Source organism: Ambystoma mexicanum, chromosome 14 (genome assembly GCF_040938575.1).
Source record: "Ambystoma mexicanum isolate Mex_15411 chromosome 14, UKY_AmexF1_1, whole genome shotgun sequence".
Classification (NCBI taxonomy): domain Eukaryota; kingdom Metazoa; phylum Chordata; class Amphibia; order Caudata; family Ambystomatidae; genus Ambystoma; species Ambystoma mexicanum.
The window spans coordinates 598,869,590-598,892,942 of NC_090940.1; the positions used below are offsets into that span (position 1 = coordinate 598,869,590).

At 50.5% G+C, this 23,353-nt stretch overlaps 1 protein-coding gene across 9 annotated transcripts in view; it reads left to right on the top strand.

Moving 5' to 3' along the window:
• The window catches only part of UNC79 (unc-79 homolog, NALCN channel complex subunit), a 538,994-nt gene that overhangs the window by 353,439 nt on the left and 162,202 nt on the right, over positions 1-23,353 (top strand). For all 9 annotated transcript variants that reach the window (XM_069637971.1, XM_069637972.1, XM_069637973.1 and 6 more), the window contains one exon: positions 3,664-3,771. In XM_069637971.1, the coding sequence (XP_069494072.1) occupies positions 3,664-3,771 (108 nt within the window). The remainder of the gene's footprint in view (positions 1-3,663; positions 3,772-23,353) is intronic.

Sequence of the window (23,353 nt, forward strand, 5' to 3'; positions counted from 1 at the left end):
AATTTCACCATTTCCTCCTCAAGAATGTCTGCCTTTTGCCATTTAGTTAGGAAAGTCCATACATCATTTTCCAATTGCTTAATGGGATTAGTCTTTAATCGTTCATAGCAGTTCGTAGCATTTCACATCTTTTAATTGTTTGTAAGCTTCAGCAATGTAGTCGCTTTTGTTCATTATGACTATATTACAACCCTTATCTGCTGGTTTTATTATGTATTTATCCAGCTTCGCAATATCTGTTTCCAAGTTAACAATAAACCCCTCTTTGTTTTACCTACCTTCCGTATCCTCGTCATTCCGAATGCTACAGGGCTGCACTATGTGCAACTCTCTGTGCCGAAATATCTTCCTTCTAGAGCCCTTCGCTCAGCTACCTCCAACTCTCTGAGGGTCAGATATTCTAGAAGCTGGGAGTGGGGGGGTAGATCTCTCTCCTCTGCAGGCGCCTTCCTCTGGAACGGCCTCCCTGCCCCACTCAGACTTGAGCCGGACCACCTGAAGTTACGGAAGCGCCACAAGACCTTCCTTTTCTCCTCTGCCTTCTCTCTCTCACTTCCTTGCTCACTAACCTGTCTGCTGCTCCGACTGGTTGCTTGGTACACTCAAAGTCTCACTGGTTACCAGGCTCCTTCTCGACCAGTCCTCCTTGCAGTGCCTCTTAGTCTACAGCTCACTTAGGGGCTGTAACTGTAACCCCTACAGCCCCCCTGCATCCTTGCCTCCTTGCACCTATCCAGAACCGTGCTGCACTGGCTGCACTTACTCTTAGCCTGCTGCCATGATTGCACTTTCCCCCTACCCTCTCCCTTGCACTTCCCCCGACACTTCTCGTGTTGCACTTGCTCAATCATAATGACACAAGTCCTAGTAAGGTTGTTTGTCTTGTCTTCCCTTTGTCTTCCCTCCCTTGTCTTGTGGCGCCTAGAAACACTTGTGTACCGGCGTGTTATAAATGCCATATCATATCCTCCCTCGTGGTCTGGGGGCAGCTATCCTCCCCTGGCCACATGGGAAGAGAACTTCCCAAGGGATGGAGGGATGACATCACTGGATTCACCACAGTACACAAACTAAATACATGTTTTGTGGTAAGGGCTATATCATAAAGATAAGGGGGCACAGTGTTGCCCCTCCCATTTGTGCATTAAAAATAGCAATGCCCCAGGACTGATTCTTTTACAATCTTGCAAATTCATACTGATGAAAAGCACTAAGGTAAACTCATGCAACCAAATGAAAGTCGTTTTTTGTATTTTTTATTTGGAATTGTTTTTTTTGACGGTTTTGCCTAAGACCAAAGCTCTGGTGTTATCCCAGACCAAGGAAAGCACTCCGTTCACAGAAATGCTTCCGGACCTCAGAGCATCCCACCTCCAATTAAGCATGAAGGAACAGGGCCAAAACAACAAAGTGGAAAGAAACAGCCATTTCGACATCAGTTCTAGGTTACTGCTTACCAGTGTGTTGACCAGACAGAATTTGTACCCAAAAGGCCCAAAAAGTGTGCTTTCTTCCTGTTGTGTTATTGTGATTTATAATGTGCACCGCTGTCATTTTAATGGTCTCCAGGCACTCTGGCGGATCTGAAAAGGATGGAGGGCTCGCGAGGGTTCATTAGCTGGATTGTGAGGGAGAGTGCAATAGAGCTTTGATTTTCTGTTGGTAGCTTCAGTTTTGAAAAATTGGTCACTGTGATGTGGGTTCGTTTGTTAGTCGGTAATGGTTTGGCAATGTTTTTCTGTATGATTGTGTATGGGGTGTCGCGTGTGTGTTTGTGGTTTGTTTTTCTGTACTTTGTTTAATTTAGAGGGGTATTGCAGATTGTGTACAGTTTGCAGGCAGTTTCAGGTTTCAGCACCTGTGGAGTTGTGTGTGCGTTTTAGTTTGGTGTTTGAGTGAGTATGCAGGATAATGGAAGGTTGTTCATACGGTTAGTGATGAGGGTAGTCTGTGCCCTACTCTTCGAGGATTACATTGGTTTGGCAGGGCTCAGATTCTTCGATGGTGGCCTGCATTAACGTGTTTTATTTCATTGGGGTATCCAGGATTTGGCTCATTAGGTTCATGATGTTTTTGGTGTTTATGTTATGTTGTGGTGGCTGTTTCCCTCTGGCAGAGTTTTCTGTTTAGCTTGGTGAGTTTAAGAGCCCTGTCTTCAGTATCTGAATGTTAGTTGTTCTTCTGTTCTTCGTATTTCCTTCAGGAGTGAGTTCCAAAGTTTTGCGGAACTGCAGGAGAATGCCGAACCACCAAATTACAACTTTAAGTATTGGTTTGGCTTGAGACGAATTTCGTTTGCTGCAACTGTCACATATTTTTGGCAACATTTTCTGAGTAACATTTGTAGTTCTAAAAACATCTGTGAGAATTTTGGTCATCGTAGGACAGTTTGCAACATCTAAGGATATCATAACTTGTGCACTGTAGCACATTTGTCTATTCTAAACTGCTACTAGAAAGTATACAGCAAAAGACGCAGGTGCTTGTAAGGGAATCGTACAACAATATCGCCCTCATTTGTGCACTCCTGCAGTCACTGCAACTTTGGAGGCGCACAAAATACCGACTCCCATTACTGCACCCAGGCAGAGCGGGGGTTGCGAGTGTATCCCTCACTCTCCTTGGGCACAGTAACAGGAGTCAGGGATCGCGGTTGTGTCCCCTGCTTACCATTGTGGTAAATGTGGGACAAGAAAAAAGAAAAGAAAAGAAAACAAAAGCACCCTGCGGCGTCAGCTCCGACCCACGTAAGTAGGAGTAACCGACGGCGCAGGCATATCGGGCAGTCGAGGGCGCACACAGTAGTGTGCGGCCCAAAGGTAAGTGAGGGGGCGGTGCTCGGTTAGGGGAATGCGGCCCGATGGGATGCCTATAAAGTGATCTATTTGACCACTGCGCCACGCCATAATTGGCATCGACATTTTCGTCGGCTCAGTTATGGGTGGCGCAGTGATCACATAGGTACCGTGTAAGTGGCATTGACAGCAACACAATTAAAGGATTAAATAGTCTAGAACTGAATATAGAAAAACAATTTTAAAGATGGTGCAGATACAAACTCTTATACCAACAAGATCTAAGACTAGCCTGTATTTGAGGCACATATGGAGAAAACTCTAAATTTAGAAATAAGATGGTGTCACTGGTGGATATTCTGGTTGTAAAGGTACATGTGGTTTCCGCTGAAGCCATTTGCTGGAACATACATATTATCTTTCGACTAAACTGCCCTGGAGGAAACCCCAGTTAGTTCCACGCTCTTACCTCCGGGGACTAGTTTAATTTCCAAAGGGTATCTACTAGTTTATGTTTGTATTATTATTTAGTCATGGTCTGTAACTGGGTCATATAGAGACCAGTTGTAACTGGTCATCTCAATATTCCACTGTTGAATCAGGAAATACAAATGGGGGCAACTACTGGAAGATGCCTATAGTGTTGTGAGATATCCCACAGCAGGATTATCTATGCAGACTCTGAAACAGGTGTGGAGGGTCTTTAAGGATCTCTTGGTGATGATGGTGTATTTCCTCACACTGCCATGTGGCCATTTGAATCGCATGGGAATAGACCCTGAGTCTACGTTGAATGAAAAAGTGGAAGTGATCAAGAGAATAAGTACAAACTGCCCTTAATCTTGACAACATACGTTCTCACTTGCAGAGCCTGCTGAGAAAAGCACTGCAGTCTTGGAAATGCCTAAGGAATCTTCGTCTGCGCCAACCTTAGAAGCGGGTATACCTGAGACGAGCAGCCACTCATCCTTAACCAGTAAGATACAGCTTGTTGGATTGAAGATGGAAATGCATCACTTTTAGTCCTTGGTGACAAAATGTGCTACTGGAACTTTATGCAAGTTGTTGGGTCATTTATATTCATAGCCTCTTTAAAAATATATGCCTTTTAAAATGTTTACAATCGCTAACCAATAATAGTTGTTGAAGTAATTAGCATAAAGTGTAAGTATTTTTTTTTCATTTTTTTATTTGTACTTAGAAATGTCGAGGTATTTTGAGTTAAGAATTCAAATTTGATTGCAATATTACACAACTACTTTAGAAATGCTTGAAACATCAAATCAAAGAGGAGTTTCATGATCAATTCCATATTTTCAAAACAGCCCGCAAAATGATGGCTAAAGCATTTTATCTGCCTGCTTCACTGTTTAAACAACCCCCCAACTGTTTTAAATAATTCCTATTTTTTGGGGGAAACTCTACACACTTTTTAAAATCTAATTGAACATTTTCAAAATATCATTTCAATAGGTTTAGTACTAACAATTGCCACATTTTCAAATAGTCCTGAAATTTTATAGTTTTATATCTAAGAATTAAAACTTCATAAAATGCCTTTAACATATCTATAACTAATTCCACCTTCTTAAAATGCCTTTAACATATCTATAACTAATTCCACCTTCATAAAATGCCTTTAACATATCTATGACTAATTCGAACTTCATAAAATGCCTTTAAGATATCTGTAACTAATTCCAACTTCATAAACTGCCTTTAAGATATCTATAACTAATTCCAACTTCATAAAATGCCTTTTACATATCAATAACTAATTCCAACTTCATAAAATGCCTTTAACATATCTGTAACTAATTCCAACTTCATAAACTGCCTTTAAGATATCTATAACTAATTCCAACTTCATAAAATGCCTTTAACATATCAATAACTAATTCCAACTTCATAAAATTTCTTTAAGATACTATAACTAATTCCACCTTCATAAACTGCCTTTAAGATATCTATAACTAATTCCAACTTCATAAAATGCCTTTAACATATCTATAACTAAAATGCCTTTAACATATCTATAACTAATTCCAACTTCATAAAATGCCTTTAACATATCTGTAACTAATTCCAACTTCATAAAATGCCTTTAAGATATCTATAACTAATTCCAACTTCATAAACTGCCTTTAACATATCTATGACTAATTCCAACTTCATAAAATTTCTTTAAGATATCTATAACTAATTCCACCTTCATAAAATGCCTTTAACATATCTATGACTCATTTCAACTTCATAAAATGCCTTTAAGATATCTATAACTAATTCCAACTCCATAAAATGCCTTTAACATATCTGTAACTAATTCCACCTTCATAAAATGCTTTTAACATATCTATATATCTATAACTAATTCTAACATTTTCAAAACATTCTCAATCCGGGATTATTGTTTACTGTATTGCTCGCACCGAGTGCACGGACAGTCATTAATCACCAGCTCAATTGCAGAGCCACTACTTTAAATGCAGGTAGACGACGCAATGACTTACAACCACATGCACGCTTAGAAAATATTGAGCACTTATACGGCTATTTATTCAAAGCTTGGAAGCAACAAGTGATAACACAGAAATAAATCACAGACAAGACAGAGAATTTAAAAGAAAATACATCACCGTGGGCGTAACTGAATCCCTCATCTCGCCAGAAGCGGCTGGAAGACCCCGATAACAGCCAGGCCGAGAGCACAACAGCCCACAGGTATGCCGGACAAAGGCGTCCCCCTTCCGACTGAGGTCTTTGTACTTGTCCCGTCTGACCGTTGAGGGGTTCCACATATATGCACTCCTCAAAAAGGGGTGGTAATTTCTCGAACCTTCTGGCAATGCACTTGCGCATTGATGGGTAACGGTTGGTTGCCAGCTGGGTCAACCGACAGTAACCTCAAGGAGCAAAGCTCTTCCCTCTCCTAAGAACAAAGGCCACGGAAAACAGCCCCATAACTCATAACAAGACATAACAAAACCAGTTTTCCCAGCAGAATGTCCTTGACTGCATACCAGGTTTGGAAAGCATGTTTTCTTCAGCAAAGTAAAATCATCTCTCAGCAAAGTAAGTACAGCTTTTCACTGAGACATGGAGTAAATATCCATTATTGCTCTGAGTGCCCCCAGAATACACTGCGCACCAGCGCCATATTTTAGCTCAAGCATAACAATTCCACCCTTGGATATTTATCTTCCATAGCCCAGTGGCAGAGGAGCCGGTCTCTGAAACCGACGACATATTAATACTAAGTTGGGAATGCATTGAATACAACAACAACAAGCTATTATGATAGCTAATATAATGCAAATACAAGCAAAAGCGTAACACAGTGTACCCCCAATATTAGGAATCCATGAAAATAACAAATCCCACCAATTCCCAGTATGATCTTGGGACACTTGAGAAATGAGATCCCTCAAACCTCGAATATGACTTTCAATGGATTGTGAATGGTCATTTAGATTGAAACAACACATACCTTCAACTGCGTTACAACCTAAATTATGCTTTAGCAATAGATAATCAACAGCAGCCCTGTTTTGCAAAGTTGCTTTTCTAATAACCTTGCTATCAAGGAGTAACTCTTCTAATGCTTGAGAAGTATGATTGAGTCCTTTGACTACTAAACATGCTAATTTGATCAAAGATTTGTAACCCCCAGCATCTAAACTCCAAACTCCCACTAATGAAAGGGTTAATGCTAGAACCTCAGCTTCTGATATCAAATGCACATGTGAATCACAATCGGGGGATAGACCCACAGACTCGAAAGTTGACCTTTTGCCTCGAGATATCACTGGGTGTAAAGGGAACATCATAAGTCCTAATCGAGTTAAGGCACATGGACTTCCGGAAATGTTAGCTGAAATATAAGTGTATGTGATGTTGCCACATGAAAAGAGCCATCCTGTTGGAAGTTTCACATGATTCAGATGACTGGCAGCTATCACTGTATGATTACAAGACATATGGCCTCATCACGACTTCGGCGGTAACCCTTATATCCAGCGGTAGCGCTATTACCACCAGATTTAAGGGTCTGCCGAATCAGGGCTTCGGCGGATTTTGCCCCAGCTCTGAGCTGGGGGGAAATCTGCCGAAAATCTGCGCTATTACCGCTGGCGGTAAATCCGCTGGCGGTATTAGCGCGAAGATTCCCCATTGAGCTCAATGGGGAATGGGGCATTCCCGAATGGGCTCAGTGGGGAATGGGGAATTACATTACCGCCGAACTCGTGATCTGGCGCTATTAGCGCCGGGGAGTTCGGCGGTAGGGCTAATACCGCCCGCGCTAATAGCATTACCATTACCGCCCAAGTCATGATGAGGCCCATAGTGTTATTCACACTGGTACATGTGCGTGGAATTCGTGAACACAATCGTTTCTCGAACACAGTTTGATTTTGCTGTTTGGTTAAATTGAGCTGTTGGCATTTGCCAATTTCTTTTGCATTGCATGTCATAAGGTAACACACATCACCTTGAGTTATATTATAGGTTATAATACATGTCAAATTTCTTCATTTGCGATCTGTTTCCTGGCAAAACCTGCAGTACTCATAGATGGAAAAGGATTGCCTGATATCGCAATCTTGAACCAGAGAATCATTGTGCGTGACGCCAAAAATATGCTTTAGAACCGGAACTGGCGTCGGCAGTGCTACTAAGCACGTAGTCAGTAAGGCTTCAGCATTGGGCACGTCAGTAAGGAAAAAGTGCGTAATGTTGAGCACCTGTTGTGCCAGGTATGTCCACATATTCTCCGTTTGGGTAATCATTGGAGAATATTTTCGCCGTCCTGAAGATGCCTCTTGCATAACTGGCATCAATGTTGTTTTCACTTGCGCCTGACGTGTCTGCCGCATTTCACGAATCCATGTCTTCGGTCTGGCTGGCTTTTCGGCATCGTCATAGGGCTGCTTTTGGACATCATTACTCATCATTATCAGTTTCTCCTTGATCGTTGGCACAGATGTGACATTTGTCATTGGTAGCAGCATGCCGTTTGACTCTCCTCAACAGAGTCCATTTAGTCCCACAATTCCACTAGCCAGACACAGGATCTACAAGGCAAACCCAGAAAAGAGATATCAGTGTTGTAAATCACTCTCTTAGGTAACATTTGTCTGCGGGCACATATTGCCATTTCTTTCTACCGGGCTCGATTACTAAAACTACTTGGTCTTTGCCTGATGCAATGACATCTGCGGGTACTGGTGGGCTACTTGGCCTTTCCACCCACACATTCGCACCCGGGACCATACTTCTGAAGAGCCAAAACCACGATCCCCACGGGTAGTTAACACTGTAGGAGGCCCCCCCTTCTTAATCATGGACAACTTAACTGGGATAATAATTAGTTGGGCCACCCGATCGCCCTTGTGGATTGGTAACAATTGGTCCCCACCATTCATCAGGATGACTTTAAACTCACCTTGGTAATCAGCATCAATTACACCTCCCAACACTTGAACTCCCTTCAATGCTAGGCCAGATCTAGGGGAAATCCATCCCATATGCTCTTGGGGAATTTGTACTCCAATCCCTGTTTCAATTACGACAATCCCTCTTGGGTCTAATCTGATTTCCTCATGGGAATGCAAGTCTACCCCTGCTGACTCTGGAGTCGCCCGATAGGGAGCTAAAGAACCCGGGGTAATTTCCCAGTACAATAGGGTCTCTCTGACTGAGTTGGGTTGAATCTGTAAAGCAGGAGTCTTTAGCCGCATCAAAGGAGTTTCATGCTCATTCACAGGCCTATTGTTTAGCACTTGCACCGCATAAAACACACGATCACGCCAGCCTGCCAAATTGCCATCTCCAGATTTGCGCAGCTGTTCTTTCAACAAACCATTCATTCGTTCAATCAGCCCTGAAGCGGCAGGGTAATAAGGCACATGGTAGAGCCATACAATGCTCTTTTCCTGACAATATTCCTGAATCAATTTGCCTTTGAAGTGTGACCCATTGTCACTTTGAATCTGCAAAGGCACTCCGTAATGCAATATGATCTGATCTAACAACCTAATGGTGTTCAGTTGTGCGGCACGCTTGCACGGCAAAACCATCATGTATCCTGAGTATGTATCCACAATAGTGCATGCATACTGACAACCTTTACTGATTGGCAGGGGACCGATATAATCAATCTGCCAAATTTGACCTGGTAATTTTCCTCTTCGCAATGTACCCCGAACAATCTGAGGGATAGGCCTATGCTGTTGGTGTTGGCACACAGGACATTGCAAAATGATTGTTTTCACTACCTCTAAAGCATGGGTGCACAACATACGGCCCGCGGGCCAGTTGCGGCCCGCCATGCTCTTTTGTCCGGCCCGCGAGGCACAAACACTTTCCTAATGGAGGGCGGCCTGCAAGCAGCATCGGCCACCCTCCATTAGGAAAGTCTTTGTTGTCTTCCGGGCTGGACAAAACACTGGGCGTCATTGGCTCAGCACACACGCACCACGTCGCTCCTACGAGCCACGTAGTGTGTGTGTGCTGCACCAATGGAGTGCCAGCACTACGGCTGGAGTAGTCCATATGGCTTGATGCCGGAAGGCATTTCAGCCTTGGACCACGCCAGCCGTAGTACGATTCCGGCGACTTCCAGTTTACCTGCCTTCCAGCACGTCTCCGGTAAGTGGTCTGTTTGTGTTTGTGTGTCGGGTCTGTTTTGCTGTATGTTTGTGTGTGTATATTGAGATGCGGGGGTGGGGGGGTGTCGGATGTATAGGCATGTTTGGATTTTAATATTTTTTGTGTGTATGTTGAGATTCGGGGATGGGGGGGTGTCGGATGTGTATGAATGTTTGGATTTGAATGTTTTTTGTGCGTATGTTCAGATGCAGGGGTGGGGGGGTGTCAGATGTGTATGAATGTTTGGATTTGAATGTTTTTTGTGTGTATGTTGCGATGCGGGGGTGGGGTGGTGTCGGATGTGTATGAATGTTTGGATTTGAATGTTTTTTGTGTGTATGTTGAGATGCGGGGGTGGGGGGTGTCGGATGTGTATGAACGTTTGGATTTGAATGTTTTTTGTGTGTATGTTGAGATGCGGGGCTGGGGGGGTCGGATGTGTATGAATGTTTGGATTTGAATGTTTTTTGTGTGTATGTTGAGATGCAGGGGTGGGGCTGATTTGGGGGGTGGGGGATTCGGGTCTGTATGGGTGCATGTTTGTGTGTGCTGAGTTGGGGGTTCGGAGTTGGGGTGTGGGGGGTTCGGGTGTGTATGGGTGCATGTTTGTGTGCTGAGTTGGGGCGTGGGGGGTTCGGGTCTGTATGGGTGCTGATTTGGGGGGTGGAGGGTTTGGAGTTGGGGGTGTGGGGGTTCGGTTCTGTATGGGTGCTTGTTTGAGAGTGTGCTGATTTGGGGGGTGGGGGGTTCGGGTCTGTATGGGTGCATGTTTGTGTGTGCCGAGTTGGGGGGTGGGGTGTTCGGTTCTGTATGGGTGCATGTTTGGGAGTGTGCTGACTTGAGGGGTGGGGGGTTCGGTTCTGAATGGGTGCATGTTTCAGAGTGTGCTGATTTGGGGGGTAGGGGATTCGGAGTTGGGGGGTGGAGGGTGTCAGGATGAATAACATCAGAGACAACGTACAGCCTTGCCTGGTGCCCCGTAGGATCACCCAGGCAGGTGAAATGTGTTTGCCAGTGCGAACCCTGGCCACTGGCCTGATGTATAGCAACTGCACCCAGTGTATAAATCCCGGGCCAAACCCAAATCGGCATCACCACGTAGATCTGTAATAGCTTGTTTTGTTCCTCTCCCTCCTTTCTCCTCCCATCTCCCTCACCTTGTGTAATTCTCCGGCTCTACCAGAAATGTTGTCAGGCCTAGGACGGTAGTCGCCTACTGCCCCGCCTACCGCCCCGCCCACATTTACTTTTCGGCCCAGTATAGTCCTCAAGTAAGGTACTTTCGGCCCTCTGCCAAAATCAGTTGTGCACCCCTGCCTAAAGGAATACTGATTCCTCGAGCTTGTGCCCACCTGATAGTAGCCTTTTCTCCAAGGTGCCCACATTTCTGGTGAGCCCACTTGGCCAAACCCTCCAAATCGTCTTCCTGAGCCTCCGCATTCACAGATGAAATCTTGGTGTGTTCATCTGCAACAGAATTAAACCAACGTTCTAATGAGTCTGTAGCACAATGCGCGTCCACATGATACACAGTGACTTCACTTTGTGATAACATTTCTGCAATATCTTGCCACAGTTCTTTTCCCCACAACTCTTTTGAATGAATCTTCCACCCATTCTTTTGCCAGGTTGGCAACTACACCGACAACCATTCGCCACTGACCTTGAATCCGTGTACAAATGACATCGACCAGGGGTCTCTTGTTTCAATGCCTGGTAAACTGCGTAAAGCTCTGCAAACTGACTGCTCTTCCCTTTCCCTGACGTTGTCAAAATCTTTTTTGTCTTGGTATTGTACGACCCTGCTTTCCAGTATCGCTCTGTTCCCACATATCGGGCTGAGCCATTCGTGAACCGGGCATGCTCTGTCTGCTCCACGGTCAAATCGCCACAAGGTACTCCCCATTTCACGGGAGACTCGCGTTTTTCAGGCACTTCCGGTGGTATGTAATTTGAGGGCGGTATGTTGGCTACTTGCTCATGTAATTTTGCAACTCCTCCCTTCCCAGATTTGGCTCTGTCTTGAATGTACCATTTCCATTTAATTATGCTGGCTTCTTGAGCATGTCCTATTCTATGTGTTTTAGGAGAGCTCAGTACCCATTGCATAATCGGTATTTCTGGCCTCATCAATACATCATGGCCCACCGTCATTTGCTCGGTATCAACAAGGGCCCAATAACATGCCAGCAACTGCTTCTCAAACGGAGTGTATGAGTTACCAGCATTGGGTAACTTACAACTCCAGAACCCCAATGGCACACGTTTCCTGTCCTGTTTCTGCCACACACTCCAGTTAGCATAATTGTCTTGTACAGACACATTCAATTCCACTTCGCCTTCCTTCAAGGGCCATAAATCAAGCACCTGCTGCACGGTGTCTGTCGCCAAATCAAATGGTCTCTGCTGCTCTTCCCCCCACTGAAACTCATATTTCTTGCGTGTCACTTTGTAGAGGGGGGGGCAATATCTGCCCTAAATGGGGAATGTGCTGTCTCCAAAACCCAAACAACCCTATGAACTGCTGAGCTTGCTTTTTGGTCATTGGAGTGGTGAACTCAAGTATTTCCTGTTGGGCCTTCTGCACTATTTCTCGATGCCCATTATGCCACTGAATCCCTAGGAATATCACTGTTTCAGCTGGGCCTTGAATTTTATTCGGGTTAATCTCCCACCCTTCCTTCTTCAATCCTTCCATAATGACTTCTAACTGGTTTTGCACACTGCGCTCATCCTTGCCCTGAATCAAAATATCATCAATGTAGTGAGAGATTTGTATGTCAGGTTTACATGGTATCTTGTCTAAGTGCTCTGCCACCAGCCGGTGACAGATAGTCAGGCTATGTATGTACCCCATGGGTAACCTTGTAAAGGTGTACTGACGCCCGCTCCAAGAAAATGCAAACTGCTCTTGACACTCTTCAGCAATTGGCACAGAGAAAAATGCATTGGCTAAATCTACCACTGCATACCAAGTCCCCTCAAACTTTTGGACATTCTCAATCAAGGTAATGGCACCTGGGACCGCGGGCACTAAGGGAGGAGTGTGTTTATTCAGCTCACGGTAATCCACCGTCATCCTCCAAGACCCATCCCCCTTTTTGATAGGCCAGAGAGGATTGTTCCATGCGGTAGTGATAGGGCGTAACACACCCGCCTCCACATACCCTTTGATGGTGTCTGAAATTTCCTTGTGCCCCCCAGGAATGCGGTATTGCTTCATTGCTACCCGCTTGGTTGCCACAGGCACTTGTACTGGGGGCATCTTCAATTTGCCTACGGTAATGGGTGTGTAGGTTAATGCACTCACCCCAAAATGGTACGTTTTACCTAGGAGTCCCAAAGACAACCCTTCCAGAATGTCAAAGCCAATTATATACTCAGGTATCGGGACAATCAACACTTACAGGGTAATTCATAGAATTCAGCGCACAAGTAGCGCACGCGGCTGGCGCACAGCGTGCGCGTGCGATAGTCTGCGCCAGCCGCGTGCGCCAAAACCGAATCCGGCGCACAGCGTATTCATGGATTTTAGGCTCCCAAACCAGCCGTGGCGCAGAGTATCGCAGCGACCCTGCAGCAGCGCCAGTAACGCCCCCAAGAACGCCCTCGCGCAAGGAAAAGCCATCAAAATCGCTAAATCATCGCAAAGGGCTGCGCCAACCCTGGACCAGTTTACAGGGCTGCCAAACAAGGAACGCAAAGCGGGTAACGTGCATATCAGGGGTACGCGTGAAGTTATACACGCGATTAGCCAGGGTACGTGTATTACAGGGGTATGCGGGAAGTTTAACATGCGATTAGCCAGGGTACGTGTATTACAGGGGTATGCGGTAAGTTTAACATGCGATTAGCCAGGGTACGTGTATTACAGGGGTACGCGGGAAGTTAAACACGCGATTAGCCAGGGTACGTGTATTACAGGGGTACGCGGGAAGTTTAACACGCGATTGGCCAGGGTACGTGTATTACAGGGGTATGCGGGAAGTTTAACACGCGATTAGCCAGGGTACGTGTATTACAGGGGTGCGCAGGAATTATCACACGCGATTTGGCTGGGTACGTGTATTACAGGGGTGCGTGGGAATCATCACACGCGATTTGGCTGGGTACGTGTATTACAGGGGTACGCGGGAAGTTTAACACGCGATTAGCCAGGGTACGTGTATTACAGGGGTACGCGGGAAGTTTAACACGCGATTAGCCAGGGTACGTGTATTACAGGGGTATGCGGGAAGTTTAACATGCGATTAGCCAGGGTACGTGTATTACAGGGGTACGCGGGAAGTTTAACACGCGATTAGCCAGGGTACGTGTATTACAGGGGTACGCGGGAAGTTTAACACGCGATTGGCCAGGGTACGTGTATTACAGGGGTATGCGGGAAGTTTAACACGCGATTAGCCAGGGTACGTGTATTACAGGGGTGCGCAGGAATTATCACACGCGATTTGGCTGGGTACGTGTATTACAGGGGTGCGTGGGAATCATCACACGCGATTTGGCTGGGTACGTGTATTACAGGGGTGCGTGGGAAGTCACACGCGATTAGGCTGGGTGGGTCCTCACAGGTGTTCCCTGTACACCCTCCACGGCCCCTCCAGGCAGCCCACAAAACAGGGGACTACCCTGCACACCTGCTCATGTCCCCCTGCACCCCCACCCCCCAGCAGTGCAGGGGCAGCCTCCACCAGGCCCCCACCCATGCCTCCCACCACCCCCAACCCCCAGCAGTGCAGGGGCAGCCTCCACCAGGCCCCCACCCATGCCTCCCACCACCCCCAACCCCCAGCAGTGCAGGGGCAGCCTCCACCAGTCCCCCACCCATGCCTCCCACCACCCCCAACCCCCAGCAGGGCAGGGGCAGCCTCCACCAGGCCCCCACCCATGCCTCCCACCACCCCCAACCCCCAGCAGTGCAGGGGCAGCCTCCACCAGGCCCCCACCCATGCCTCCCACCACCCCCAACCCCCAGCAGTGCAGGGGCAGCCTCCACCAGGCCCCCACCCATGTCTCCCACCACCCCCACCCCCCCGCCACCAGGGGCAGCCTCCACCAGGCCCCCACCCATGCCTCCCACCACCCCCAACCCCCAGCAGTGCAGGGGCAGCCTCCACCAGGCCCCCACCCATGCCTCCCACCACCCCCAACCCCCAGCAATGCAGGGGCAGCCTCCACCAGGCCCCCACCCATGCCTCCCACCACCCCCACCCCCCCGCCACCAGGGGCAGCCTCCACCAGGCCCCCACCCATGTCTCCCACCACCCCCACCCTCCCGCCACCAGGGGCAGCCTCCACCAGGCCCCCACCCATGCCTCCCACCACCCCCAACCCCCAGCAGTGCAGGGGCAGCCTCCACCAGGCCCCCACCCATGCCTCCCACCACCCCCAACCCCCAGCAGTGCAGGGGCAGCCTCCACCAGGCCCCCACCCATGCCTCCCACCACCCCCAACCCCCAGCAGTGCAGGAGCAGCCTCCACCAGGCCCCCACCCATTTCTCCCACCACCCCCACCCCCCCGCCACCAGGGGCACCCTCCACCAGGCCCCCACCCATGTCTCCCACCACCCCCACCCCCCCGCCACCAGGGGCACCCTCCACCAGGCCCCCACCCATGTCTCCCAACACCCCCACCCACCAGCACTGTGGGGCACGTGGCCAGCAGGCAGTCAGGCAGCAGCAGATGGCAGGTGGGAGCGTGCTCAGGGCTCTGGGGGGCAGTAATTTGGCCTCCTGGCCAGGAGCGTGGTCTCTCGTGTGTGAACGCGTGGACAGCCTGATAGGGAGTGAAATCCCACACGTCAGCAAAGGCCCTTAGCGCGTAAACCCGTCAACAGCATATGCGCGCCTATAGTCACCTGCACGTGCAGGAAATTGTTGCGTGACACGTCCCAGTGTCAAAGCGTGTGATTGGTGAAAATGGATCTACACGTAGAAGTGACAAAGCGTGTGATTGGTGAAAATGGATCTACACGCAGAAGTGACAAAGCGTGTGATTGGTGAAAATGGATCTACACGCAGGAGTGACAAAGCGTGTGATTGGTGAACGTACACGCCGCGTAAGTGACGCTGAACGTGTGGGCCTGTATATAAGGTACATGTAGAACACCATTTCCTTGTACGTGCTTTTCGTGGAGAGCGAGTGGGTGAATTCTGTACTTCTTGTCGTTTCACACGCGATTTACTTCACGGCGTTTCCAGTTCGTATTCCCTGTTACCTCTGACAGCTTTTTCTCTTTTTTCTCTTTTACTGGTTTACCTGGGCCTGTTCCCTCAAACAGTGTCCCCTTCTACTGTTGTCCTGTCTTCTCAGACAGCGTACACATCTTCTTTTGGCGGGGGTTTAGCCAGCCAAACGCGCTCATTTTTCACGCTCTTTTACCTGGCAGACGGTGAGTCACGCGCGTATCCAACTTCTGTGCTTGCCCCGTGTGTAGCCTACCCCTTCAGAGGTCATTCTAGGCTGCGTGTGACATGCATACGTTCATTCTTGTGTTACTGGGTGCCACAGCGTAGTGCAGGTTTTTCTTTCTGCACACGTGGTCTAGGAGGGGTTGCGTGCACGTCATCTCCCTTTTTTGGGCCTCCTGTGCGTTGCGTGACCCGTCATCTATCCCCAGGGGTTACAATCAGCCGTGCTAGAGCACTAGGGTACAATTACCATCTGGTACCCAACCCCTTTGACCCCCAATTGGCCAGGACAATTGTCTACAGCCACTCCCATACGCACATTAATATCAGTGCCATGGCTGGGAGGCGAGGATTCCGTAAGGGTGGCAAAGGTGGAAGAGCCACAAGTGGTGGCCGTGGTGGATCCGGTAGGGGACGTGGTCGTAACTTGCAGGGTGAGCCTGTCCCCCCATGTGTGGAGGACCAGTCAAGGGCACCCATCATCCCCCCCCCTGCCCCCCTCCCCCCCCTCCCGTTGAGGCTGAAGTGGCTGACACCATCCATGCTCAGCCCTTGTTGGACCAGCCCATTGTGGCACCAGACCTGGCTGACTCCATGGCTGACTTCCAGGTCAGCAGGGCTACGACACGTGCGCTGGTGCACGTTGATGCCATCATGCCACGTGGATCTGGGGCAGCAAGGTCATCTGCTGCACCAAGGAGGCAGGGCGGAGAGGCTGCAGGGGCAGCTGCGGCTCCATCCACCCCAGCCCACACACACCCAGCCAGGACAGTGTCGGTCCTAGTCCATGCTGCTGACATTCCCCCTGACACCATCACACTAGAGCCAATGCCTGCACCAACTCCCATGCTGAGTGTGCAATCCCACACTCCTGATACAGAGTCCACCAGGGCTCCTGCCCCTAGTGTCCAGAGCGGGGCAGGACACTCAGGATCACCACCACCTTCCAAGCGGAAGAGGAAGAGTGCTCGTCCGGCACAGGCTGATGCCCCAGACACGGCTACACAGTCCGGCCCGTCCAGGAAGCCCAGCTTCACGGATGATGAACTGAATGCACTTGTCGAGTATGTGTCCGGACATGACAACGAGATGGTCATTGTTGCAGGATCCAAGACCACACCTGCACAACGCCAGGCACACTGGCAGACCGTTGCGGACATCGTAAGTGCCCTTGGAATCGTGAGGCGCACAGCCAATGATTGCTATAAGCGCTGGAATGACCTAAAGCGCAGGGCAAAGAGTAAGCTGGAATCAAGTCATGCCGCAACTCCAGTGACTGGAGGTGGGTCTCCAGTAGTAGACATGGAACTCACTCCACATGAGTCAGTCGCTGGGACCTACGTCACGGAGGAACAGATCCAAGGCGTGGGAGATCTGGCTGATTACGAGGCATTGTCCGGTGAGTGCACATGCATGTGTGTGTCATCCATGTGCATGGTGTGTGTGTGAGGGCTTCTGTTCGGGTGCCAGGTGAGAGTGTGTGCGCCTGAGTCGTATGGGTCAGCCATGTGCTTCATGCAATCCTTCCTGCGCAGCTGCATTTGGCCATAGCAGTATCCCTTCTGCCAACAGTAGACATCTAGCACAACTGCACGCCAGTTGCCCTTGAAGTGTCACCTTGACACAACATATTTGCTTCTTTTTCACTGTTCATTCAGTCAGTTTGTTTGCATTCCACCACTTTCACTAGGCATGTCGCTGTCCACTAGTCACATGTCTGACATGGGTATGGTAAAGTGGAGTGACTTTGTTACCTGGATATCATTTGTACACACATGTCCCTGTGCAATTGGACCATTTCAGACTGGCAGCTCCAGGTGAACAATCTCAGGCTGACATGGTATTCCCGGTTCATTCACCAGACATTCAGGATCAGTGTCAGGTTGAGTCATCATTGATTGTCAGATGGAATGTGCCAGGGCAGTGTGCACTCCACAGGGGTGTGATTTCTATGTGAAGTAATTAGCCACTAGCTGTGTACGGGCTGCCTCCCCCCGTGCCCTTTCCCCTCCCATGCGCAGCGGCTGTGCATGTGGTTGGGGATGTGGGGCCACCACCATGTCCACGGCCAGGCCCCGGCGTGTTGCAACGTTGTGCAGGACACATGCTGCCACTATGATCCTGCACACTACTGGGGGAGCGTATAACAGCTGCCCGCCAGAACGGTCAAGGGAGCGAAAGCGTGACTTTAGCACTCCGAATGTGCGCTCCACTATGCCCCTCGTTGTAATGTGGGCTGTGTTATATCTTACCTGGGGTGGCGTGGTGGGGTTCCGAATTGGCGTCATCATGTGGGGGCTGAGAGGGTAGGCACTGTCCCCTGTGGAGGTGGTGATTGGTATCATTGGTGGGGTTGTGACCTTGCTCAGTATCCAACATGCATGCATGTGCAGTGGCATACATACTCACCAAGCAGCCATGTATCGCCATGCCGCCCAGCATCTATGTCCCGGCATAGGGTGGACATTCGGTAAATGAAGCTGTCGTGGGTGGACCCGGGATAGTTGGCATATACTGAGGTGATGATTCCCTTGGCATTACATACTACCTGCACGTTGATGGAATGCCAGTGCTTGTGGTTCCTATAGATGTGCTCTGATGCCCTGGGGGGACGTAGAGCCACATGGGTGCAGTCGATGGCACCTAGCACTTTGGGGAATCGTGCCACTCCGTAAAAATCCAGGGCGGCAGCATGCCTTTCTGCAGGTGTTCTGGGCAGGTATATGTGCCTGCGGACTGATGGGCGTGCAGTCATGATGTTCAAGACCTGGTGTAGGCAGCGTGACTGGGTGGCCTGTGACACCCCACCCACTATGGCACTTGTCCGCTGAAATGATCCAGTGGCTAAGAAGTGCAGTACATTGAGGACCTTCTCCAGGGGGCTGAGTGCTTGGGAGCACAGGGTGGGTGATGTGAGGTCATCCTCCCACTCAGTCACCAGGTCCAGTATGATGTGTGGTGGAAACCTGTACCTCCCATACACCTGGTCATCAGGCATCCCGAAAAGGCTGGTTCTGGGTGTGAATATTCTGGCCCTGACTATCCTCCTCCTCCTCCTTTGGTAGCCCACTGCCACTGCTGCTAGGAACGGTATGTTCATCCTGGCGTCTGAGCTTGTTATTGTTAAAGTCCGCAATATTATGCGTTGCGCGTGTTCTAGGCGAGCGTGTGACCCGCGCACCCCTGGAATCCAGTTCCCAGTCCAATAGCGTGTGGAAATTCACACGCACCACGGGATACAGCGTGTGACCCGCGCACCCCTGGAATCCAGTTCCCAGTCCAATAGCGTGTGGAAATTCACACGCACCACGGGATACAGCGTGTGACCCGCGCACCCCTGGAATCCAGTTCCCAGTCCAATAGCGTGTGGAAATTCACACGCACCACGGGATACAGCGTGTGACCCGCGCACCCCTGGAATCCAGTTCCCAGTCCAATAGCGTGTGGAAATTCACACGCACCACGGGATACAGGTTCGCTGACGTACTTGCGTGTGTAAGTGGCCGCGCACCCATTAAATACACGTACATAGGCCAATCACGCGATGACACTCTGACGTGCAGTATTTCCACGTGTGTTCCGTCATCACGTGCTGAGTGGGGAACGCCCGTGCGGGTCACGTCAGACGCGCTTACGCGCTGAGGGACTCTGGTCCAATAGAATCGCGTATGCGTGCTGACGCGCTTACGCGCTAAGGGCCTTTCCTCGGATTTCACGCTGACGTGCAGGATTTTCACGTGCCAAATCACTCCGTATCAAGCTGGCCACCCGAAAACACACGGAACACCACGCTCCTGCCCAGAAGGCCGAGTTACTGCCCCCCAGTGCCCCGAGCAGCCTCCCACGTGCTATCTGCTGCTGCCTGCCTGCCTGCCTGCCTGCTGCCACCGTGCCCTGCCATTTGGTGCCTGCACATCAGCCATCTGCAGGGGTCCAGTTGCTGTGTCCACCCCTGCTGGAACTGAAGACTCCCAACTGGGATTACATCGCTCCACAGCCCAGCCCCAGGACCCAGTTGCCCACCCACACCTGCCTCTGGGGTTGCCATGTCGGGCACTTCCACATCTGGCACCAGTGGCAACCCCAGGCCAGAGGGGCAGAGGGGCACCAGCTTCACTGCCACCGAAGTTGGTGTCCTGGTGGAGCATGTCCTGGGGCAGTATGATGCCCTCTTTGGATCGTCCCGCGCCAGCAAGGAAGGACGGGAGAGGATCTGGGCCGACTGTGTGGTTGCCATCAACGCGGAGGGGGTGGCAACCCGCAACGTCCAGAAGATCAAGAAGCGCTGGGAGGACTTGAGGTCCAGGACCCTTGTGAAGGCCCGGCGCCTCGTGGAGAGGGGCCGGGGCCGCATGAGTTCCATCCAGAAGAGGGTCCTGGAACGCGTACGCCCAGCGCTCCACGCCCAGGTCCTTGAGAGGGAGGCCCGTCTGGAGTTGAGCGGTATGTGTCCAAGCATTACTGTGTGAGACAGGGCATGTTGCGGTGTGCTGGTTCTATGATACTTGCCTGTATGTGTGCCATGGGCCATGTATGCATGTATGTGTGCAGGGACATCATGGTAATGCATGTGCGACCAGTGATGTGTGACCCACATGGTTGTTGCATGTGTTGAAATGCGGCATGGGGAGCCCTATGCAGATTTTGGACATGAGAGCATGCCAGTCTCTGTACCTGGACATGGATGGGGGTGAAGGATGGGTGCTGATGCCAGGTACATATATGGTAGCCATGTCTGTGTGCCTGACCTGCGTGTCTGTGACTTGTGCATGCCATGGATGCATGACACATGTGTGTGACAATGCACAGATTCAGTGACGCACCCAACTTACCCTTGTTTCGCCTGTGTTCAGTGTGTTTGGGGCCAGATGGATGTGACTGAGGTGAAGTGTGTGCATGTAATATGCATGAGCCATGATGCATGTGAGTTACATATCATTGAATGTTTCTAGAGTCCATTGGACATGCATGGAAATGTCCATGGCATGCACCATGCCTGTTACTGTGTGTGTTTTGCCTGGACTGACCCATGTGTTGTGGAGGGACATGATGGAAGTGTACTTTGACAGTGGTGCTCATCTGCTATTGCTTCCTGTCTAGGGGACCATTGTACAGTAGCCTGATGCTTGTGTCCTTTGTCTCCCTCTACGCAGCGGCTAGTGAAGAAGAGGGCGGAGACGGCGCTGTGGAGCAAGGCGGCGGGGATGCTCCCACGGCTGCAGCGGAAGGGGTGGGTGAGCCCCCACAGGGGCCTGCTACGGCGGGAGACGGTGAGGAGCCATCCAGGTTGGTGGTTTGCACAGAGGAGGAGGAGGCCGACACTGGTGCACACATGGGGCCTGGTGGGAGCATCCCTGCTGGTGCAAGTGGTGCAGTCCAGGGCCAGGGGCAGGAGGCAGCACAGGTCACCGTGGAGGGGCCTGTGCATGTCACTGTCCCTGTGAGTGCACCACCATGCACCAGCAGGGATGCCCCGTCCCAGGCCCGTCCGCAGGTAGAGGGGATGTCCATGTCACCTGACTCCCCTCCACCTGCGGACGTGGTAACCCCTGGCCGCGTGGAGAAGGTCCTGATTGGGGTCGCGATGCGCACGGCTGTGATTCGTGATGACGTGCGTGCTTCCCGGGAGGAGCACGCACGTCATCACGAAGTGCACCGTGCCGACGTGGCCCAATTGGGATCGGCCATGTTCGGGGGTTTCCTGCATGTGTTGGCCAATCTGACGGCCCTCTCCTCCTCAGTGCAGGCTATCCACCGGTCGTTCTCCTTGCCGTCTTCCGGCCCAGATGACACCAGGGCCCCCTGTGGACCTGCCCCGACCAATGCAGCCAGCTCGGTGGGGATCCCATCCCTGCCACAGTTGGGAGTCGGAGGTCCAGCAGGGGTGGACAACACAGCAAGTGGACCCCAGCAGATGGAAGATGTGACGGCATCATCGGGCAGAGCACGTGCACGACGGCGTCGGTGGTTTCCATCAGCCTGGATGCTGTCGTGCTGGCAGAGGCAGTGGCGTCGGAGGCAGCAGCGGGCTCGACGTGGGAGGCATCATGGCTCGGGGCCATCAAGATCCGAGGGGCAGGCATCGGCCGGAGGGCAGGGCAACCCTGGGATGGTGGTGTGTTCCGTGTGGGAGGAGTTTGGCCAGCGGATAGGTGCGGAGCGGCAGCGGGCGGAAGAGGAGCGGCTCGCCATGGTCAGGGCGGAGTTCTCCATGCGTCGGGCATTGAGGCGGGCTGAGTGCCTCGAGGAAGCTCGCAGGGAGTTTGAGGTGGACATGGGGTTGTCCCTGCGAGACCTCGGGGCCAGGACAGAGTCCCGCCTCCAGGACATCGACATGGAGTTCGATGATGCCCTGGCCAGCAACATCACCAAGTGAGCCGCAGGACTTGCCCGCTGCCTTTGTATATAGTTATTTAGTTAGTTAGTGCTAGGTTTCCTTTATTTATTTTTATTATTTTGGACCGCTCGGACAATGGCCACTTTTTTGTACATATATTTTTCATTAGTTAGTGGTAGGTTTCATTTTTGGTGTTGGGCTCATGGACCCTGGAACATTCCTGCATATAGTTGGTTTTTTTGGGAGATACATTTTTTTAATTTCTTATTGTTTTCACCATGACGTAATGGTTTTTCATTAATTTCCTATTACATGATATTGCTTTGGACAAATTCATTTTAATTTTTTTTTCCTTTGTTTTTTTGTTTATCACTTTTGTTCTCGGACATGGACCATTTATTTACTTAGCCACATCGTTGTATGTTTGAGAAATTCACTTATTTTTGGTATTTAATACATTTTTTATATTTTCTTACACTTGTGTTATTTTCTCATTGGTTTGTTACATGTCATGATATGGGTTTTGACATTCACTTGCACCCATTGTGTATGTGTGTGTGACGGACATGTGTTCTTTTGCATACTTGGCATTGGGGTTGTGTCATGTGATTGCATTCACTATGTGGGTGGATGCAATCCTTGCCTGGGTGTTTGTGCTGGGTATGCTGGCCATTACTGCCATGATTGTGTATCGTCAGGACCTGGGGCCAGGGGGACATGTGTGGGGGCCTGCTGGCAGGTTCCCCACAGTGCTGGGGGGTGGGGGTGGTGGGAGACATGAGTGGGGGCCTGGTGGAGGGTGCCCCTGGTGGCGGGGGGGTGGGGGTGGTGGGTGACATGAGTGGGGGCCTGGTGGATGGTGCCCCTGGTGGCGGGGGGGTGGGGGTGGTGGGAGGCATGGGTGGGGGCCTGGTGGAGCCTGCCCCTGCACTGCTGGGGGGTGGGGGTGGTGGGAGACATGAGTGGGGGCCTGGTGGAGGGTGCCCCTGGTGGGGGGGGGTGGGGGTGGTGGGAGGCATGGGTGGGGGCCTGGTGGAGGGTGCCCCTGGTGACTGGGGGGGTGGGGGTGGTGGGTGACATGAGTGGGGGCCTGGTGGAGGGTGCCCCTGGATGGTGGGGGGTGGGGGTGGTGGGAGACATGAGTGGGGGCCTGGTGGAGGGT